Source organism: Oryctolagus cuniculus, chromosome 19, assembly GCF_051225735.1.
Source record: "Oryctolagus cuniculus isolate XC-2025 breed Fujian yellow rabbit chromosome 19, ASM5122573v1, whole genome shotgun sequence".
In the NCBI taxonomy this organism is placed as follows: domain Eukaryota; kingdom Metazoa; phylum Chordata; class Mammalia; order Lagomorpha; family Leporidae; genus Oryctolagus; species Oryctolagus cuniculus.
The window spans coordinates 12,137,716-12,158,180 of NC_142885.1; the positions used below are offsets into that span (position 1 = coordinate 12,137,716).

Consider the following 20,465-nt stretch of genomic DNA (forward strand, 5'->3'; position numbering starts at 1 on the left):
TAGTAGCCCAATTTCAGTGTCAATAGAAACGTGCTCATTACCATGTTATAAAACAAGAATAGGCCGGCGCCGCGGCTCACTAGGCTAATCCTCCACCTGCGGCGCTGGCACACCAGGTTCTAGTCACGGTCAGGGCACCGGATTCTGTCCCGGTCGCTCCTCTTCCAGGCCAGCTCTCTGCTATGGCCAGGGAGTGCAGTGGAGGATGGCCCAGGTCCTTGGGCCCTGCACCCCATGGGAGACCAGGAGAGGCACCTGGCTCCTGCCTTTGGATTAGCGTGGTGCGCCGGCCATTGGAGTGTGAACCAACGGCAAAAGGAAGACCATTCTCTGTCTCTCTCTCTCGCTGTCCACTCTGCCTGTCAAAAAAATAAAATAAAAATACAAGAATATTTCTTCTAACATAAGAAAAAATGTTTGTTTCATAACTTGCTTTAAAATAAATGGGACAGTTATCAGAACTTAAACTTGCAGGGAATTCTTGGTGCTCATAGAACCAATCAGGTCCTGGTCAAGAACTCTGTTTTCAGTAAAATAACAACTGCTGTCCACAAAATTTGTATTTGTTTATTTTGAGTAAACTTATAATTTATACATTTATATTCTAGAGTGTATCTCTTTTGATAAGCAGAGTTTTTAAAAACATATACCATGTCCATTTAAGTGTTTAAATACTAAAATATTTAATTATATCCCAAATAAGACTTATGTTCTATCAGGTGTGTATTGGAACAGCTCCTGTTCTATGCACTTACTTAGTTCCCCTAACAACATCCCAATCTACTGAAAACAAAGGCAGAGAAGAGGAAGGGAGTTCAGACGCTATCTAGAAACACAAGCTTAATAAAAATAAGAGTGGTTTTATTAATTATATATAATTTTTGCTACATTAATATGTATTATAAACTTTAAGAATTAGAAATAAATGACTATTTATCTTTTAATTTATTTATTACCAAGAGTAAACCCAAGTTATGGCAGCACATTCAATGAAAACTATCTAAATTCTGCATTCATTATATATCTATCTTCATATAATCAGGAAGCCACCATCCAAGCTTTATGTTAGGCCACGATATAGTTTCCCCTATACACACATTTCATTACAGAGAAATAAGACATTATATGGTTTCTTTTTTTTTTTTTTAGCAAATTCTGTTATAGGACACATTCCCCCCAAAAAATCTAACTATAATTTACAAAATTTAACATTTTATCCACAAGTATTGTCTCAAGAAATCTTTCATTTGGAAAGTTTTAAAGAAATTATACATCACTGCCAGTCTAGCAATGAAATGCTACTCTGGACTTTGTATTTTGGGTTTTTCATTTTTGCCAAAACCCTGATTTATAATTAAAACTAAATCATTTCCATATTATTATACTTGGATAGGAAAGTCTTTTTATGTATACATTTAACATCAGGATGCAAAATGTCAAATACTTATAGTCGGAGAAGTTTTTGGCAGATCATAGAAATAAGACAGTGCTGTTAGAAACAAGAACATTTGTAGTAGTGTTTCATGGTTGAAGAGACTGATGTCATTCAAACTTCTCATCTCCTTCTTCCACGTCTTTCAAACTGAGCACTTCCAAAGAACCTTTGCCTTTTGTTTCCTTTTTTATTAGCTCGTCAATTTCTCGGAAGCAGCCTGGGTCAATGAGACACACCTGAAACATTGAGCATAGTTGTTTGCCACATGATGATCACACAAAACAACTTCCTTTAACACAGGGCTTTCTAGATACCTAACACTGCAGTCATACAGTGCGATGGACAGGGCAGGAGTTTGGGTTCTAGTTCTGCCTCTGCCCTGAGACAAGGCATTAATCTCCTTCTCTAAAGACTTCTCTAGGTTCCACCACTGTAAAGAGAAGGGGCTGGACTACAGTCCTTTGCATACTAGAATTTCACATTAAATTTTATATTTTACTTGAGAGGCGGACAGATAGAAAGACATCCCATCTGCTGGTTTATTCCTTATGTGCCTGCAGTGGCCAAGGCTAAACAGAAGCTGGGAGCCAGTGTGGGGAGCAACTGGGAGCAACTCGGACTAGACTAAGTTACTGGAATTAAGACTTATTCTATGCATCTGCTCTCCCACAATATGGCGCTGGGAGAGGAGGAAACAGCTTCTACCCAGCTGCCTCTCACCAACTTGGCAAGCTGCAGGACCTGCTCCTGATTGGAGGAGAGCAGCGTACTCGGCGTGTGGGTAGCAGAGTTGGGATTGGTGGAAGAGGACTATAAAGGAGGAGAGAGACAACATGCACCAGGAACATCTAAGGGGAACACCTGTGCAGCCCCCGAGAGAGCCGGCCAGCGGTGTGCCGCTCCCCCGCGGAAGTGGGGAAAGTGGCAGGGGGAACCGCCCTTCCACGGAGGTGGAAGGGACGGTAGCCAACCCGGGAAGAAGCAGCAGCAAACCCGGGGAGGGCCGAGCAGACAAAAGAACAGCGCAGGGTCCTGTGTCGTTCCTCCAAGAAGACGGGGAGCGACAGCCAGGAACTCAGTGCAGGTTTCCCCGCGTAGGTGGCGGAACCCAAGCACTTGCTGCCTCTCAGGGACTGCAATAGGCTGGAATGAGCAATCAAACTCAGGTACTCTGATGTGAGACTTGGGTGTCTTAACCACCTGGTCAAATGCTGGTGTGTCCTTGCATAAATTTATAGTTCAGCGAAATCTCCTCCATATGTAAAGCAGAAAAAGAAACTTGAAGACCTATCAGAAACCACGCATAAAGTTTTGAAAAGACTCAATAAAACATATGTTTAGGGGCCAGCACTATGGCACAGCGCATTAAAGGCCTGGGCGCCGGTTCAATTCCCAACTGCTCCACATCTGATCCAGCTCTCTGCCATGGCCTGGGAAAGAAGTAGAAGATGGCCCAAGTCCTTGGGTCCCTGCATCTGTGTGGGAGACACAGGAGCAGTTCCAGGTTCCTGGCTTCATATCAGCTCCACTCTGGCCATTGTGGTCATTTGGGGAGTGAACCAGTGGATGGAAGACCTCTCTCTCTGGCTCTACCTCTCTCTGTTAATTCTGTTTTTCAAATAAATAAAATAAATCTTTAACAAAAATAAAATAAAATATTTTCTCATCTAAAATAGACATGAGCAAAATAACCTTATCACAAATCATGAAACACACACACACCAACAAACAAAAACCCTAAGTGTACCTAACCACTCAAACCTTGACATGTTATCCTAACTCCAGGCTACATATATCTAGGTTAAATATCTTACTATTCACGACTTGTAAATGTTTCCTAACACGTTTATGACTAGAAAACATGCTGTTTTGGTAACACAAAGCAAGGCATTAAGAATGCTCCCGTCTCACCATTTCCAACTGCTGGCCGTAGTCTTCACTCTCTACAACCTTGATTAGCGGCTTGAGCTTTTCTTTCAGCTTCTTCCCCTCATTCACTGGGAGGCTGAACCGCAGTCTCATGTGGGCACGCTCTATCTTCATCTTCTCCTTCAGCTGCTTTATCACTTCCAAAGCCTGTGGTAAAGACAAAATTGATAATGTCTGCGACTTCTGGCCTTCTGCTGCTGAGTTACTCCACGAGGTATTCAAAAACAGCAGCTTCCATCAAGATGGAGTAAGCAATGGTTTCGTAGCTGTGACACAAAGAATGTAAGCAAGCACAAAAAAAAAAAAGGACTCAAAATTTAGCTTCTGTACTTAAAAAAAATCAAGAAAAAAAAAAAACTCACAGAATGAGAGAAAATCTATGCAAGCCTACTTCCTAAAGGACTAATATCCAGAAAAAAGAACACCTACAAGTCAGGAATGAAAAGATAAATAGTTAATAAATGGATGAGTAGTCTGAATAGAAATTTTTTCCCAAAATAGGCAAAGCATGAGTAAGCACACAATAATTTGCTCAAATTAGGGGAATGCAAATCAAACTGAGGTAAGACACCACCAGCATGGTTATAAAAAAGGCAAACAGTAACAAGAACTGTGGAGGATGTAGAGAAATTGCTAGAAATCAAAAATGGTGCAGCTGCTTTGGAAAACAGTTTGGAAGTTTCACAAAAGTTTAAAAATTAGTTATCCTATGACCCAGCAATTCCATTCCCAGTTATACAGAAATGCAAACATGATTATACAAAAACTTTCAACAAATTTAACAGCATTATTCGTAATGGCTAAAAAGTGAGAACAACCCAATGTCTGTCACCTGATGGATGCATAAACACAATGTGGCAGTTCCACAAAATTACTTATGCGTAAGAAGAAACAGAACTGACTCATGCCATGACACGGATGAACCCTGAAAAGGCCACACGTCACATGATTCCATTGTCATACCAGTCCACAGACACAGACAGTACATTAGCGGTTGTAGGAAGTGCTTGTGGGAAAAGAGGTATAGGGAGTGACTGCTAACAGATATAGGATTTCTTCCTGGGGTGATGAAAATTCCCCAAATTAGGAGGCAGGGAGGGTTCCAAAGATGTGTGAACAGACCACTGAATTGTATACATTAAAAGGAGGATTTTATGATATGTGAATTATATGTGCATAAAAGAGGGGTCACAATGATCCCTTGAAACATCCAAATATTTTCTTAACGGTTCAATTTGGATAGAAAGAGTCCAATGTATATTTGTGTTTCATTAAAAAAAAAATCCTACACTCTTCTTCACAACCCCCATTCCTTCCCCTCACCCCCAAACCTCCTACCCATATGCTTCCAGGCAGACCCATTACTTTAATGATTTCTACAAGGAGCATTCACTTCTAGGGATACGTTTTGAGGACAGTAAAGCCCACTCACCTGCTGTTTTGTGCTCTTGTTGGTTTTGACTGAATAGTGGATGTCTTTCATGGCTCTCTCTATAAGGATAACAGTGTATGGTCTCTTTGTTTCAGGGTTCACACATTTGTCTGCTACAATAGTGGCAATATCCCTAAACATCTGCTCCAGCTGTGTGTGCCGTTCCTTGTCTGACACTTGAAGCTCTCCTTTAGTCAAGATCTAAAACAAACAAAAAACACTCAACACATTTAAGAAAGCAATCCTTCTTTATTACACACTCTTTGTTAACCCCAAGAATCAGTAACTGAGGAGAAAATTAACCTCCATCCTCTCCAACTACTGATATGCAAGGAGTGATCTGGGCTTCGCCTAAAGGATGCACTGCTGGGTTATGCTGTACTCCTAAATTTTACCTACACATGAACGGTAGAAGGGAAAACACAGTGTCAGCAAAGGGCCTAACAGATGACTCATCTGAAATTCAATTTTTAGATATTTTAGGAGAAGATTCAATTTCTGTAGCTTCTGGCAAAAAAACCAATCTGTACTGTCATTGAAAGTGGGGCTGATGTTGTGGCATGTCAGATTAGGGTTAAGCCACCACCTGTAACGCCAGCGTTCCTTATTGGGGCACCATTTTGAGTCCTGGCTGTTCCACTTCCAATCCAGCTCCCTACTAATGTGCCCAGGGAAAGTAGTGGAAGGTGGCCCAAGTGCTTAGGCCCCTGTCCCCACATGGGAGACCCGGATGGAGTTCCAGCCTCCTGGCTTTGGCCTGGCCAAGCCAGGACCACAGGAGCCACTTGGGGAGTGAACCGGCAGGTGGAAGCACTATCTCTCCCTTTCTCTCACTCTGCCTTTTAAATAAATGAATCTTTTTGAAAATTCCAAATAAAAATGATACTGTGTAGCCCACATTATTGCATGGTACCAGTTTCTGCTCCCCCAAACAAGACACTTTAACACACTTACAGGAGCTTTTGCTGCAAACAAAGCTGAGGGTCAAGGGCAAGCTGGCTAAACCCACCTGTTTACAGATTTCAGTTTGGTCGTCCGTTCCGAACGCGCTGATGAGATCATCCTTCTTCGCAACCTGACCCTTGGAGACATTTACAAACACTGAGTGCGTCTGCAGAACTTCGTCAAGGTCTTTCTCCCTTGAGGGCAGGAAAAGAAAGCCCGGCGTGAACACACCTGCAGCCTGCACGGGATCCCCTCGCACCGACATCCGTGCACGGCCACGACATAACCGGCAAGAACGCTCAGCATCTGAACTCGGGGCGGCGGCATTTCCATTTCCAGTTGGCTCCTGGGACTGGAGTCCGACACTCCCGAGAGGCGCGGGGCGGGGCAGGCTGCGGGGACCGAATACCGGCCCCGAGATGGCAGCAGAGAGGCGACTGCGCACTTTCGTGAGACCACCCGGCTTCCTGGGGTCTGTGACAGCACATACCACAGCTGCCAGCGTATTTGCAAGGCCAGACCTCCCCCAGAAAAAAAAAATCGCAACTGGGGGCGGGGGCGGGGGTTGTAGCGTGTGCGACACCAGCAAAACGAAGCCCCACGCCACCAACTCAATCCGAGCCGATCAAACAAAAACCAGGAGCTCAAACTCCGGACAGTCCGCTGTCACTTCCCACCCTCGCTGCAAAGATCAAGTTTTCCATTCCCTCCCCCGCCCCGAGCCGCCAGCTCCGCCCACTCTCGCCGCTGGACCAGAGGCCCAGTGGGGGCCTCTGCAGCCACCGGGTCCCGCCCGGAGTCACTCACACGCCACTCCGCCAGCCGACGACCTTGTTTTTGTAGCAGGCGATCTCGAAGCGCTTCCCGGCGCGCTTCATCCGTACCACGGCCACATTGGTCAGGCGGATCTGGTTGGTGGGGGTGAAGATCGACATTGTGGCTGCTCACAGGCCTCGGGGCTGGCGACCCAGGGCACAGCCGCGCCACCCGGCCTCAGCGGCCCCCGGCGCCTCGCTGTGACGACCCGGCGGCGCGTGGCACACTAACGACCTCAGAATCCAGGTAGCTGTGACTAACGCGGCCCCAGAGACGGCCACAAGCTGCCCAGCTGACTTACTGCGCAGGCGTCAGGTGGTGGGTGAGTTAGCTGGGCGAGGAAAAGTGAGCTAGGACGCCTGCGCATTGTGCGTTTTACGGCATCTTTGCGCGACCGAAAAGGGAGGCGCTCTTCCTAGACGTAATTACGTCCCCCTTGCGTTGAAGAGCCCTGACAGGCTGATGTTCAGTGACCGAGTGGAAACCCTGCCCAGGCGACGCTTAGTTCCGTGGGAGTTCAGGGTCCACACCCATTTTAACCTTTTTATGGAAAATTTTTGCTATAATAGAGAAAAAAGTGTAATGGCCCGTCTTGTGCCTACAGTCATCAATACTTTGCCATTCTTGCTTTATTCCCCTTCATTTTTTGTTGGAGTGCTTTAAATAAATCAGAACATAGTTTCAGCATTAAATACTTGTCTATACTTTTGACAGGCATACTCTTCGAGATTAACCATAATTCTTCAATATCCAAAATCCAGTTCATAGTCGAATTTTTCCTAAAAAAATGCACTTTCCCATTTGGTTTGCTCTGATTCCAAACGAAACCACAAACTACATTTGGTGGATTTCTGACTTTCCTTCCCCTCACCCTCCCATTCTTTTTTTTTTTTTTTCCCCCACTCCTGCCACTCACGTCCTGATTGCGCTTCTCACCAGACCCGCCCCTTTGCACTCTGAGCCAATCCGACTGGGTTTTGGAGCCTTCTGGGAGGTACTTCTCTGTGTGCCCGCCCCTTTCGACCTTGAGCCAATCCGAGCAGGCCGACAGGCCTCTAGCTTTCCTGCCCAGAGCTTTGGGCGGTGCTTCCGCTCGGCCCGCCCATTTCCTCTCTGGGCCAATCAGAGAAGTGCCGGGAGCGCTCCGCTTTCCTCTGGAAGGACCGCGGCCTTTCCTGAACCCACCCCGTTAGATTTCTCAGCCAATCCGGACGGGCCCGAGAGTGGCATGGCTGCCCCCAGCTTTGCGGCTCGGGGCACAGCTAATACTGAGACGTATCTCGGGGCTGGCTCCTGGGACCCGCGCTGGCCATTGGGCTTTCCGGGTTCGAGGTCGTAGGCTGGGACTCCGAGGAGAATGGGTAAGGGCCATGGCGGACTGGAGTCGTGGGGCAGGAGGGGAGGAGACAGCCGGACTTGCTCGGGACGGTCCCCGCCGGGCGCAGCGGAGGGCTGAGCCCAGCTTTTGACCCGGCTCTACACCTGAGGCCGGGGCGGGGGTGGTGAGAAGGAAACTGTGCTTCTGACCCCAAGTAAGCGGAGCACTCGGCCCGCCGGCCCACGTGCCGGGCACTTGGGGACCTTCCCGGGGTGCAGCGGCACCTGTAAACCCCCGATGTCAGACTTCAGCTTTTGAAAGTGCCCGAGGTGCGAGAGTTGAGGCCGGGCTCTTGGGTGTCTTACTTCAGACACTGGGGCGTGAGGTCAGGTGCGAGCCAGGTACTTAGGTCTTTAAAAATGCCTGCTTTTACTACTGTGCTGAGTGTTTTTTTTTTTTTTTTTAATGGAGCAAGCATAACAAAACAAAATTAACTCACCTCCACTTGTTGTTTTCACTTTATGTTCTCGGTTCCAAGTGATTGTACCCAAAGGAAGGTACAATGATATGTTCCTGATTTTTTAATTATTTTTCTAGCGTTTTAATAATTTTTAATTATTTTTCTAGCGTTTTGCAAAGATTTATTTATTTAGTTGAAAGGCAGAGTTGTAAGGCAGAGGGTGAGACTTGAGAGAGAGAGAGGTTCTCCGTCTCCTGGTTCACTCCCCAAATGGCCACAAAGAGCAGGGGCTGGGCCAGGCTAAAGCCAGGAGCCAGGAGCCTCATGGGGTCTCCCATGAGGGTGGCAGGGGCCCAAGCATTGGGCCAACTTCTCCTGTTTTCCATGCATATTAGCAGGGAGCTGGATCAGAAACGGAGCAACCTAGATTCCAACCAGGTCGGTATTGTAGGTGGTAGCTTAACCCCCTATGCTACAATGCTGGCCCCCATTTATTTTAGAATTGTCTATAGATTTCTTTGGTAGCTGGATTTGTGTATATGATTTTTTTTTAATTCTTAAATAAGGATGGAAATCTTTGTATAGGTAGCTTTAAGTAACATTACATGTACATGTCATTATAATTTTAGATCCTCCTTTGGATGCATGGGGCCTCTCCTCATCTTTACTATCATTATGGATAAACAGGTTTTACATTTACTGGGGCTTTGCCTTTGGCATTAGCCTTTGGATTTGTGTCCAGATTGTCATCAAGAGACAGGTAAGAGGAGGTATTTTTTTTTTTAAAAGATTTATTTATTTATTTGAAAGTCTGAGTAAGAGTGAGTTCTCTGGTTCCATCTGCTGGTTCACTCCCCAATTGGCCACAATGGCCAGAGCTGTGCGGATCCAAAGCCAGAAGCAAGCCAGCGCCGCGGCTCACTAGGCTAATCCTCCACCTTGAGGCGCCGGCACACCGGGTTCTAGTCCCGGTCGGGGCACCGGATTCTGTCCCGGTTGCCCCTCTTCCAGGCCAGCTCTCTGCTGTGGCCAGGGAGTGCAGTGGAGGATGGCCCAAGTGCTTCGGCCCTGCACCCCATGGGAGACCAGAAGAAGCACCTGGCTCCTGCCATTGGATCAGCACGCCGGCCGCAGCGGCCATTGGAGGGTGAACCAACGGCAAAGACCTTTGTCTCTCTCTCCCTGTCCACTCTGCCTGTCAAAAAACAAAAACAAAACAAAACAAAAAATGCCAGAAGCTGGAAGCTTCCTCCAGGTCACCCACGCAGGTTCAGGGGCACAAGGACTTGGGCCATCTTCTACTGCTTTCCCAGAGAGCTGGATTGGAAGTGGAGCAGCCGGGACTCAAACTGGCACCATATGGGATGCTGGCACTGCAGGCGGCGGCCTTACCCTCTACGCCAGAGCGCCAGCCCTGAGGATTTTTTTTTTTTTTTTTTTGACAGGGAGAGTGGACAGTGAGAGAGAGAGACAGAGAGAAAGGTCTTCCTTTTCCATTGGTTCACCCCCCCAGTGGCCGCGCAGCCGGTGCACCGCGCTGATTGAAGCCAGGAGCCAGGTGCTTCTCCTGGTCTCCCATGCAGGTGCAGGGCCGAAGGACTTGGGCCATCCTCCACTGCACTCCCTGGCCACAGCAGAGAGCTGGCCTGGAAGAGGGGCAACTGGGACTGGAACCCGGTGTGCCGGTGCCGCAGGTGGAGGATTAGCCTATTGAGCCGTGGCGCCGGTCCTGAGGAGGTATTTTTTTAATAGACGGTTATTTAGGCATCAGGTTCTATGGGGAATTTACATTGCAGATTTTCTAAGGCTTTTGGGAAAATACAGAAAAACTTAAAGGAACCTCCCCTCACTTTTTTGTTTGGTCTCTAAACATTTTAAATACCCAAGAGCATTTCTTCTTTAAATTTTTAGAGTCTAAATTGTTACAGACAAAATTATTTACTTTTTCTTTAGTGCGCTGTGGATGCCTCATTCTTCAGATCCAGGAAGATTTTTGTAATGAGGAATTTTTACTTCGTTAGGAAAACAAATCTATTTTATGCCTTTAAGGTGTAGTACTCTTTCTACTGAGTAAGGATCGGAAAATAAGGCCCTGCTGTTATAAAACTGAAGATGAAAGGATGGCCATGTTCTGCCTCCACAGATTCCACTGGCTGTGGATCGAAAATACCAGAAAAAGCTTTCGCTTCTGAACTGATTATGAGCAGACTCTTTCTTGCCATTATTCCAGAGGTGGGAAACATCTAGCCCAAGGGATGTTAAAGGCCCTGCAAAATTTATTTGGTCTGGTCTTGTCAAGGCAACCACAGCAGGATTCGAGATTCAATAAATCTATAGCAGGCTAATTTTTTTTAAAAGGTTTTATTTATTTGACAGGTAGAATTACAGACAGTGAGAGAGAGAAAGAGAGAGAGAAAGGCTTTCCTTCCATTGGTTCACTCCCCAAATGGCCACAATGGCCAGCGCTGCGCCAATCCGAAGCCGGGAACTTCTTCCTGGTTTCCCATGTGGGTGCAGGCCCAAACACTTGGGCCATCCTCCACTGCCCTCCCAGGCCACAGTAGAGAACTGGATTGGAAGAGGAGCAACTGAGACTAGAACCGGCGCCCATATGGGATGCCAGCGCAGCAGGTGGAGGATTAACCTAGTGTGCTACGGCGCTGGCCCTACCAGTCTAATTTTTAAATTGATAATTTTGTGTGACCCCCAAATGATATTATGACTATTCAGATGGCTCTTGGCGGAAAAAAGACTCCCCACCCCTGCACCTAAGCAATAAGGCATAACAACTAGTTACGTAGCATTTATATATTAGTTATTGTAAGTAACCTAGAGGTGGGTTAAACTATATAGCAGGATGTGTGTGGGTTATATACGAATGCTAAGCCATTTTATGTAAAGGCTGGAGCCTCCGTGGACTTGGGCTTCCTCAGTGGGTCCTGGAACTAATCCTCTGTGGGTACTGAAGAATGACTGTTTTACCCTGGAGGGAATGGCTGCCACTGCAGGCTTTAGAAAGTTGCCTTCTGCCTTTTAAGGCCTTCAGTCTACTAAGGGGTTCATAGTTGAGGAGCACAACCAGCAAGATGGAGAGGATGAGAAAGTGGATTGGTTTCTGTGCTGATTTTTATCTTTTCTGAAGTTGGAAATCAATTTTTAGACTTGAATGGATTGTGTATAATCCTTTCTCTTCAAGGCCAAGAACTCACAGGTGAAATCCGTTTCAAAAGCAAACCAGGAATTGATGACAAATGGTTACATTTCCCTTCAGAAGAGGGAAATCTTTGTGTCTGGAGTGAAGATTTTCTATGGTTCCCAGACTGGAACCGCAAAGGTAAGACCTTGATATGTTGCTTTCCCTTTGATTTCCTGACATTTTCAGAAAGTTCCTGAAATCACATCCTTTGGCCGTGAGCTGAATTAGTCTTCCAGTCTTTAGTCTTTCTCGCTTTTCCATTATTCACATTTTTCCTTCTGGGCTAGTGAGTTTCTTTTCTTTTAAGACTTATTTACTTACAGGAAAGGCAGTAAGAGTTACACAGAGCAAGAAGAAGAGGCAGAGAGAAAGAGAGAGAGGGGGAGAGAAAGAGAAAGAGAGAGAGAGAGAGAGGAGAGAGAGAGAGAGAGAGAGAGGAGACCTTCCATCTGCTAGTTCACTACTCAGATAGCCACAGTAGTCAGGGCTGGGCTAGGCCAAAGCCAGGTTCCTGGAACTGCATCTGTGTCTCCCATATGGGTGGCAGGGGCCCAAGCACTTAGGCCATAACACACTGCCTTCCCAGGCACATTAACGGGAGGCGGGAATGGAAGCAGAGCAGCTGGGACTCCCGGCGCTCCCATATGGGATGCTGTCGTCACAAGAGCTGGTTTAACCACTGAGCCAGGACTCAGGGCCCGAGTTTCATCTCTGTGCCCAGTTACAGCTGGTTGTTGGTGTCCGGTGGTCACTGGCATGAGGGGTCTTTGTTCTGAAGCTTATTCTGCCTTGCAGGTTGGAGAGAGTTCCATTATTAACTCCTGTGGGAGGAGTTGAGGATGGCGAGCAGAGAACAGCAGCAGCAGTGTCTGCAGTGGGCCCCGGCTTTCACAACTTTACACATCAATTTACTGAAATGCGTTCTGACTTCTAATAGTGTTAATAAAAGTGTTAGAAGTTGACATGAGATACACACGGCAGGTATCTAGCTAAAAGAAGCTTCTTGTTACCTAATTGTTTCTGAATACTGCCAGCTTCTTAGTTACAAAGGTCACAGCTGTTTAGTACTTTCTAGGAAAAGATTCGAAGTAAGGCTGGCATGAAAATGAATTATTTAAAAAAAAAGTTCAGAAACTATCATTTGTGTATACTACCAAGGAGAGTTCTACTGCCCTCTTGTGGGTATTGTATAGAGTGATACTTGTAAGGGTTTTTGTTCTCTGGTGCAGGTTCACCTGTTAGCAATAAAGACAGGAAACCTGTAGAAAGTCAGCAAGCACTCCGAGCAGCTAAAACAATGTGCATTCCTGTGTACTTCTCAAAGGCTGGTGTCGGTGTGTGGTGCAGCAGTTTAGGCTGCTCGCGTCCCGTGTCTGAGTGCTGGTTTGCGTCCTAGATTCCACACCTCTGATCCAGCCTCCTGCTTATGCATCCTTGGAGTCAACAGAGGGTGGCTCCCTGCCACCCGTGGGGGAGACCTGAATGGGGTTCTGGGGCCCTGGCTTTGGCTTGCCCCACGCCTAGCTGTTGCAGCCATTTGGGATGCAAACCAGTGCCCTGAGATCTCTCTCTCTCTTTGTGTCTGTCTCTTTTCTTTCTGAGGCTCTGCCTTTTAAATAGATACATCTTACAGAGAGAGACGATAACTTTATAAACAGAAAAGGTTTATTTTGGCTCACGGTTTCAGAGGGTCTTTGGAGGACTCGGGCCATCTTCTGCTGCCTTCCCAGGCACATTAGCAGGCAGCTGGATGAGAAGCAGAGTAGCCGGGATTCAAACCAGCAGTCTGCTATGGGATGCCAGTGTGGGAAGCAGCGTCTTAACCTGCTGGGCCCCTGACTTCTCTTGCTTACAGCATCCATCCATCCAGTCTGTCAGCACACCCTGTTCTCCTTTCAGAAAAGATCCAGATTGCAATCACTGCTCACCACTCTGGCTGCCAGGCCGCCATCCTATCTTGTCCAGATTATAGCAGTCATCTCCCTACTGGCTTCCTGGATTCAGTACAGCTCAGCCCTCCCCGGAATCCAGTATATTCAACCTACCCACCTGGGGGACTCTTTGAAACTTATGTTGCCCTCTGCTTGAACCCCTGCAATGACCTCTGCACCCAGATGAACCCGCCAAGGTCCTTGTGATAGCCAAGAGGCCCTGCACATGTGGGTCTCTGCTACCTTTCCTAGTACCTCATCGCTTGCATCCTTTTTTTGTTAACTTCTTTGCCGAGTGCTTGCTCCTTTGGGTTCTGCCTGGGATAACCACCTAGCTAGATGCCTCACTTCCTTCAGCTTTGGCTCAAATCATATTTTATTTTTGAGGCCTACCTACAGTTTCTGATCCCAAGTACTTGTCTTTTTCCCTCCCCAACTTCTCCCATCTCTGCTGCTAACTACCAAGTCACCATCAGACTGCACAGGCTGAAGGGTTTATTCCATGAGGTTGTCCTCTCTTCAGACACTAGTTATAGGTCCCTGCTTCCCCACCTCCTCCCCAGGTCCGATGATTTGATAGAGTGGCTCACAGAACTGGGTGTGTTGTTTGATTTATGTTTATGTGCTTATTACAAAAGATACAATTCAGGAACAGTCAGATGGATGAAAGGCAGAAGGCAAAGTATGGACATGTGCACAGAATTTCCGTGCCTTCTCCCCAGCACACCATTGTGTTCACCAGTTTTTTCCCTGGAGGTTTCATTCTGTTGGCATGATCGATTAAATCGTTGGCCATTTGATATTAAGCTCAATCTCTCATCCCCTATCCCCTCCCCAGAGGTTGGATGGAGGGGACTGAATTGAACTTCTAAATGTGGTTGGTTTTTCTGCTGTCCAGCCCCCATCCCGGAACTACAAAACATCCCTCCTGGAAAGTTATCTCACTAGCATGTAAGAAACAATAAATTTCAAGGGCTTCAGGTGTTCTGGGCTGGGGACAAAGACCAAATATTTATTGTTGAGTACGTGCACTTGTTCTGATTGTCAGATGTAAAATAACACCCTTGTCCCTACACTGGTTTGGATTGATTTCCCTCCATTGCATCTATCACCATCTGGTATACCCTATATTTCTCATTTCTGTGTTTATTCTTTATCCATTAGAACTTAAACTTCTTGAGGGCAGGGACTTTGTCTCGCTAATCATTGTGTCGTACAGCCCAGAAACGAGACTGGTGTGTAGCTGCCCAGTGAATGAATTAGTTTTGACTAAAAGCCCGGGCACGGATACCGTGAGTCAGATGTTGGACCACGAAGCAGAAGAGAGTATAGTGTTTTCCTAGAGTGCCAACATCTGCCCAGAAGTTTCAGCTGTCCCCAGACATTTGTTTATTTGTTCATTTGTTTTGGGGAGAACTGGCAGGTGTTTTGCCTGGAGATAAGCTGCAAATGTTGTATACACTCTGTAGACTTCTGTGTGCTCTTGTCCCATATACAAATTGTCAGCTAATTGGTTCTTGTTTGCCCCGTATTCCCTTCCCTCTCTTGTTGTGGTGGCTGACTCCAAGCCTGGAGCCTCTCCCTTGTACCTGTCAGATGTCTGAATAAGAACTCTCCCTTAGGGCTTCCACATATCCGTCAACCTGTTCCTGTTTATTTTTCCCATTCTTTTCACTCATCAGTGTTGCTTTTTATACTGCATATTGATTCTAGTGGAGTACAGCAGCTGGAATGTGAAGGAAGTAACGTAGACTTGGTCCTGCTACCCCTTCCAGAATGAGCCTTGTCAGATTAAGTGATGGGCTTCTCTCATGGTGCCTGAGAAAATGGCCAAAGTGAGGACAGGGTTTGAGCTCACGGTGATAAACATGAGCCCCAGGAAAAGTTCTTCATGAGGACTGTCACCTTCTGCGGCTAACTGGGTAAATGAGGGCTGTGTTTTGCTTATTTGTCTTGTCCAGGACTTTATTTGAGTTTTGTTTTCCTCTTAGGGGTTTGCAGCGAGTCTTGCTGAAGCAGTAACCTCCCTAGACTTGCCGGTGGAAGCTATTAATCTGAAACAATATGATCCAGATGATCACCTGGCAGAAGAGGTTAGTCCTGGGTCAGAATTGTCCCATGTAATTGACCTCCTGTCTCCTGGGATAAATAGGACCTTTAGAATCCATCTGATTTCATGCCATGTGATTTCAGTGGGTTGAGTGTTAACGTGGAATGTGTGCTGTACACTGATTCCAGCATGACATGACATGAGTCCTGTCCTCCTGATGAGTTAGAGTTTCCTGGGGCAGGGGTAGTACTGGGGGGTAGTACCCCCGCTCCCACTGTGCCTGCCCTACACACATGCAGGTGCACATGCACACACATACACACACACACGTTGAATCTTACCATCAGCGGGAAGGTCGTCACCGATGGCAGTGTGCTCTGCACCTTGACTGTGCCATCTGAAGGTCACGGGCAGAAAGAGTATGGATTTGGAATTTGGACAATCTCTCTCTCTCTTTTTTTTTTTTTTTATTTTTTTTGACAGGCAGAGTGGACAGTGAGAGAGAGAGATAGAGAGAAAGGTCTTCCTTTGCCGTTGGTTCACCCTCAAATGGCCGCCGCGGCTGGCGCGCTGCGGCCGGCGCACCGCGCTGATCCAATGGCAGGAGCCAGGTGCTTCTCCTGGTCTCCCGTGGGGTGCAGGACCCAAGCACTTGGGCCATCCTCCACTGCACTCCCTGGCCACAGCAGAGAGCTGGCCTGGAAGAGGGGCAACCGGGACAGAATCCGGTGCCCCAACCGGGACTAGAACCCGGTGTGCCGGTGCTGCAGGTGGAGGATTAGCCTAGTGAGCCACAGCACCGGCCTGAATGATCTCTTATTAGCTGTGTGACCTCAGCGCATTACTTGATGTCCATGAGGGATTAATTCCTTCACCTCCTGCAGTCATACCCACGTAGGGGATTTTTGCCTTAAAGCCATGGTTCTCAGTGTGGGCCCTGGCCAGCGCTGCGGCTTGATAGGCTTATCCTCCACCTGCGGCGCCGCCGTCCCGGGTTCTAGTCCCGGTCAGTCGGGGCACCGGATTCTGTCCCGGTTGCCCCTCTTCCAGGCCAGCTCTCTGCTGTGGCCCGGGAGGGCAGTGGAGGATGGCCCAAGTGCTTGGGCCCTGCACCTGCATGGGAGACCAGGAGAAGCACCTGGCTTCTGGCTTCGGATCAGCGCCCTGGCCGCGGCAGCCATTGGAGGATGAACCAACGGCAAAAGGAAGACCTTTCTCTCTCTCTCTCTCTCTCTCTCTCTCACTGTCCACTCTGCCTGTCCAAAAAAAAAAAAAAAAAAAAAAAAAAAAAGTGTGGGCCCTAAACCAGTGATGTCAGCATCTGTTCTACTTGTTAGAAGTGCAGGTTTTTGGCGTGGGGTTCGCAAGTGTTCCAGGTGGTTCTAGTGCAGCTAAAGTTGGAGAAACAGAGTAGGGGTTGACAGACTTCTGCATAAAGGTCCTGGTGATTAGTATCTTAAGCATTGTGGGCCTTGCTGCCACTCAGTTCCACCATCAAGGCACAAAGTAGCTGTAAACGAATGACCGTGGCTGTATTTCAATAAAACTTTATTTAAAAACCAGACAGCAAGTCAGATGTGGCCTGCACACGTCCATTAATTTATCCCCCAAGAAAACACTGCCGGACAAATAAGTGAGCTTGGATCTACTCTAAATTAGTTGTGCAAAGTTATTAGTAAACTGTGATATTTAATTACAAGTCAGTTGGCTGTAACTTGCCTCCTGACTTGGAACTGTTACGACACCTTCAAGCAAGTGAAATCCTCTGCCCAATTGATCTTATTTCCTCCCTATGCAGTTGATGGTGCCACCGGGTAAGTTACTTTGCATTTAAAAGTTTTATGGTTGTAGGCAAGTTGCAGGCGATCTTTTTCTTAACTGACTTGTATTTCTTGTTCCCTGTATGAGGAATGAGGTCTGAGGAATGAGGTGTATAAGGAACTGGGTTTTCTCCCCTATCAAGGTGTCCTTGTATTTCCTTTCACCATTGAAACAAAGAATGTTGAGAATGGGCCCTTTACTATGACATGAGTGCCGGCATTTTGAGAAGGAATTTTCATCAGCGAGGTCCTTTGTAGCTTGCCTGTCTGAAACGTGTTCTCTCTCGGCTAGGTCACTAGTAGAACCGTCTGTGCTTTCCTGCTTGCCACGTATACGGATGGCCGGCCGCCTGAGAGCGCGGAGTGGTTCTGCAAGTGGTTGGAGGAGGCAGCCAGTGATTTCCGGTTTGACAAAACTTACCTAAAGGGGATGAGATACGCGGTGTTCGGTCTGGGAAATTCTGCCTATTCAAACCACTTTAACAAGGTACGTGCATATTGAATTACAGGGATAAGATCTTTTTAATCAATAAAACACCTCACACGTTTGAGTGAAATAATCTACAAACTTGGGCACTAAATGATCAATTTCTTGTGTTATCTTTATAATTGTAAATTGCTGCTTATAAGAAAACACTTTGGAAAGTTTGTGGAAAATGGGGGCAGGTGTTTGGTGCAGTGGTTAAGCTGCCTCTTGGGACACCCACTTCCCCTGATAGAGCCTATGATTTGAGTCCTGGCTTCTCCACTTTGTTATTCAGCTTCCTGCTAATATGCAGCCTGGGAGACAGCTGGTGGTTGGTCTAGTACTTGGGTCCTTGCCACCTAGGTGGCCTGGCTATTGGGACCATTTAGGGGGTGAACCAGCAGATGGAAGATATCCCTCTGTCACTCTGCTTCTCAAATAAAATGAAAGCAAATAAACAAAAAAATAATAATTTGTGTGAAGTGGAATTTAATGATAAATTCATTATGGTGGAAAAAGGTTTTTTTTTTTTTAAGATTTATTTATTTATTCGAAAGTCAGAGTTACACAGAGAGAGGAGAGTCAGAGAGAGAGAGAGAAAAAGAGAGAGAGGTCTTCCATCTGATGGTTCACTCCCCAGTTGGCCGCAACGGCCAGAGCTGTGCTGATCTGAAGCCAGCAGCCAGGAGCTTCTTCCAGGTCTCCCACACGGGTGCAGGGACCCAAAGACTTGGGCCATCTCCTACTGCTTTCCCAGGCCACAGCAGAGAGCTGGATTGGAAGTGGAGCAGCCGGGTCTTGAACCAGCGTCCATATGGGGTGCTGGCAGGCACTTCAGGCCGGGGCGTTAACCCGCTACACACACAGTGCCTGCCCCAAAAGTTTTTGAACTTTATACATCCGAAGGGTCTTCAAAAGGCTCATGAAAAAATGCATATTATAAAAATGCTGTTTTTTTTGTGCTGAGGTAAACGTATTGGGGCCCTAGGTGTGATGCAGGTTAGGCCTTCACTTGCAACACCGGCATCCCATGCGGAAACACCGGTTTGTGTCCCTGGTGTTCCCCCTGCTAGTGCAACAGAGGGCAACAGAGGATGGCTTGGTGCTTAGGCCCTGCCACCTCCCGCATGGGAGACTAAGCATTTGGGAGTGAACCAGGGGAAGGAAACTCTCTGTGTCTCTTCCTCACTGCCTTTTGTATTAATCAACTAAAGAAGTCTGTCCCCTCCTCCAAAATTTAAAAAGAATTAGCATAAAAATAGGAAAATTGTTGTGTAAATATTTGGTTCAATGCTCTGTTATTCAGGAAGCCTATTAAGGTTTTGAACTCTTTAATTATGTTTCCTGATAACCTCTGTGGCTCAGCTTGACTGCTTCCAGTCACAATGAAATAAATATTTGAATTTTCAGGATCCTGAGTCTTGCCAGATTGATTACATTTGTCCTTTTTTTACTCTACAGGCTTTGGCCCCATGGGCTTTGTTAGATTTTTTTGAAACTTCTTTATTTTGGTAATGAGTATTTTGCTTGTGAGCTTGATTTATTAGAGTAGTAGATTTCAGAGTCAAATTTCAAAAAAATTCTTTTCGGCTTTTGACCCATAAAAGGGCTTGGATTGTGCCTTTGTTTAAAGAACTCTTAGCAGAAAATCAGAATCTATAAAATGAAGGCCTTTGGGTAGAAACTGGGATTTGAGGGTTTGAAGCCTTTTTTGCTGGCAGTTCCTGCCCCTTGGGCAGCTGCTCCTGCCCCGGGCCCCAGGACAGCCCCGGTCTTCCGCAGAACTGTCTGAGAACCTGACTGAGAGGATCCACGTCTTTCTCTCGCAGGTTGGCAAAAATGTTGACCGGTGGCTCTGGAAGCTCGGTGCTCATCGCGTGCTGACGCGAGGGGAGGGCGACTGCAACGTGGCTAAAAGCAAACATGGCAGCATCGAAGCCGACTTCAGGGCTTGGAAGGCCAAGTTCATCTCCCGGCTGCGTGCACTGTGTAAAGGAGAGAAGAAGTCCTGTGGTGGCAACTGCAAGAAAGGCAAATGCGAATCCAAACAGCATGGCCCGGAGGAAGTGGAGCCAGGGTCTCACACTCAGGATGAAGCGCATCACAGAGGCCCCAAGGTACGCGGCCTGAGTCAGCCTGGCTCTCCAGAGCTGAACTTGACTTCTGCCCCGAGAAACTGTTCCACTGGCTTCTGGTTAGGAGGAAGGGCTGATGCTCATGGTGGGTTTCAGAGAGAGCTAAGCCCCTTTGTGCTGAATGCTTGCCCGCATCTCTTTATTCGAGTCAGGTTGAGTTTTACCGCTTCTTGCAGGCTAGACACCAAGGCTCAGAGGAGTTAAATGTGTCCTGGGCTGGGCTCATGTCTCCAGGCCATCCTGGCCTAAAGGACTCCACTGGCCTCTCCAGCTGCAGGCTGCAAGCCCTCCTAGGTGCATCTCTTTCTTCCCTCACATTCTTTTTTTTTTTTTGACAGGTAGAGTTATAGACAGTGAGAAAGAAAGAGACAGAGAGAAAGGTGTTCCTTCCATTGGTTCACTCGCTAAATGGCTGCCAAGGCCGGAGCTGCGCCAATCTGAAGCCAGGAGCCAGTGCTTCCTCCTGGTCTCCCATGGGGTGCAGGGCCCAAGCACTTGGGCCATCCTCCACTGCCTTCCCGGGCCACAGCAG

The 20,465-nt window shown here is 47.1% G+C and overlaps 2 protein-coding genes across 10 annotated transcripts in view; one reads left to right on the top strand and one right to left on the bottom strand.

Moving 5' to 3' along the window:
- Positions 1–547: 547 nt before the first annotated feature.
- SBDS (SBDS ribosome maturation factor) lies at positions 548–6,983 on the bottom strand. 2 transcript variants are annotated; one of them, XM_089320665.1, is made up of 6 exons: positions 6,859–6,983; positions 6,549–6,649; positions 5,806–5,935; positions 4,797–4,997; positions 3,347–3,511; positions 548–1,671 (listed from the first exon to the last, which is right to left on the bottom strand). In XM_089320665.1, exons 1-6 carry the CDS (start codon positions 6,922–6,924, stop codon positions 1,543–1,545), a joined length of 792 nt encoding a protein of 263 aa, XP_089176791.1. In that variant the 5' UTR covers positions 6,925–6,983; the 3' UTR covers positions 548–1,542. The 2 variants fall into 2 exon arrangements, with proteins under 2 accessions (XP_089176791.1, XP_002723158.1); XM_002723112.6 differs by having other exon boundaries at positions 6,549–6,874.
- Positions 6,984–7,672: 689 nt separating this feature from the next.
- LOC100354908 (S-adenosyl-L-methionine-dependent tRNA 4-demethylwyosine synthase TYW1) overlaps positions 7,673–20,465 on the top strand; it is a 221,291-nt gene continuing 208,498 nt past the window's right edge. For 7 of the 8 annotated variants that reach the window (XR_016225592.1, XR_011384574.2, XR_016225593.1 and 4 more), the window contains exons 1-6: positions 7,673–7,918; positions 8,965–9,095; positions 11,532–11,669; positions 15,454–15,555; positions 17,625–17,819; positions 19,628–19,915. Coding sequence is in view for 4 of the 8 variants with exons in the window: in XM_070064497.2 (XP_069920598.2) it covers positions 7,915–7,918; positions 8,965–9,095; positions 11,532–11,669; positions 15,454–15,555; positions 17,625–17,819; positions 19,628–19,915 (858 nt within the window). In the remaining 4 variants the exon portion in view is untranslated. The remainder of the gene's footprint in view (positions 7,919–8,964; positions 9,096–11,531; positions 11,670–15,453; positions 15,556–17,624; positions 17,820–19,627; positions 19,916–20,465) is intronic. The other variant, XM_089320669.1, reaches the window with a different exon arrangement.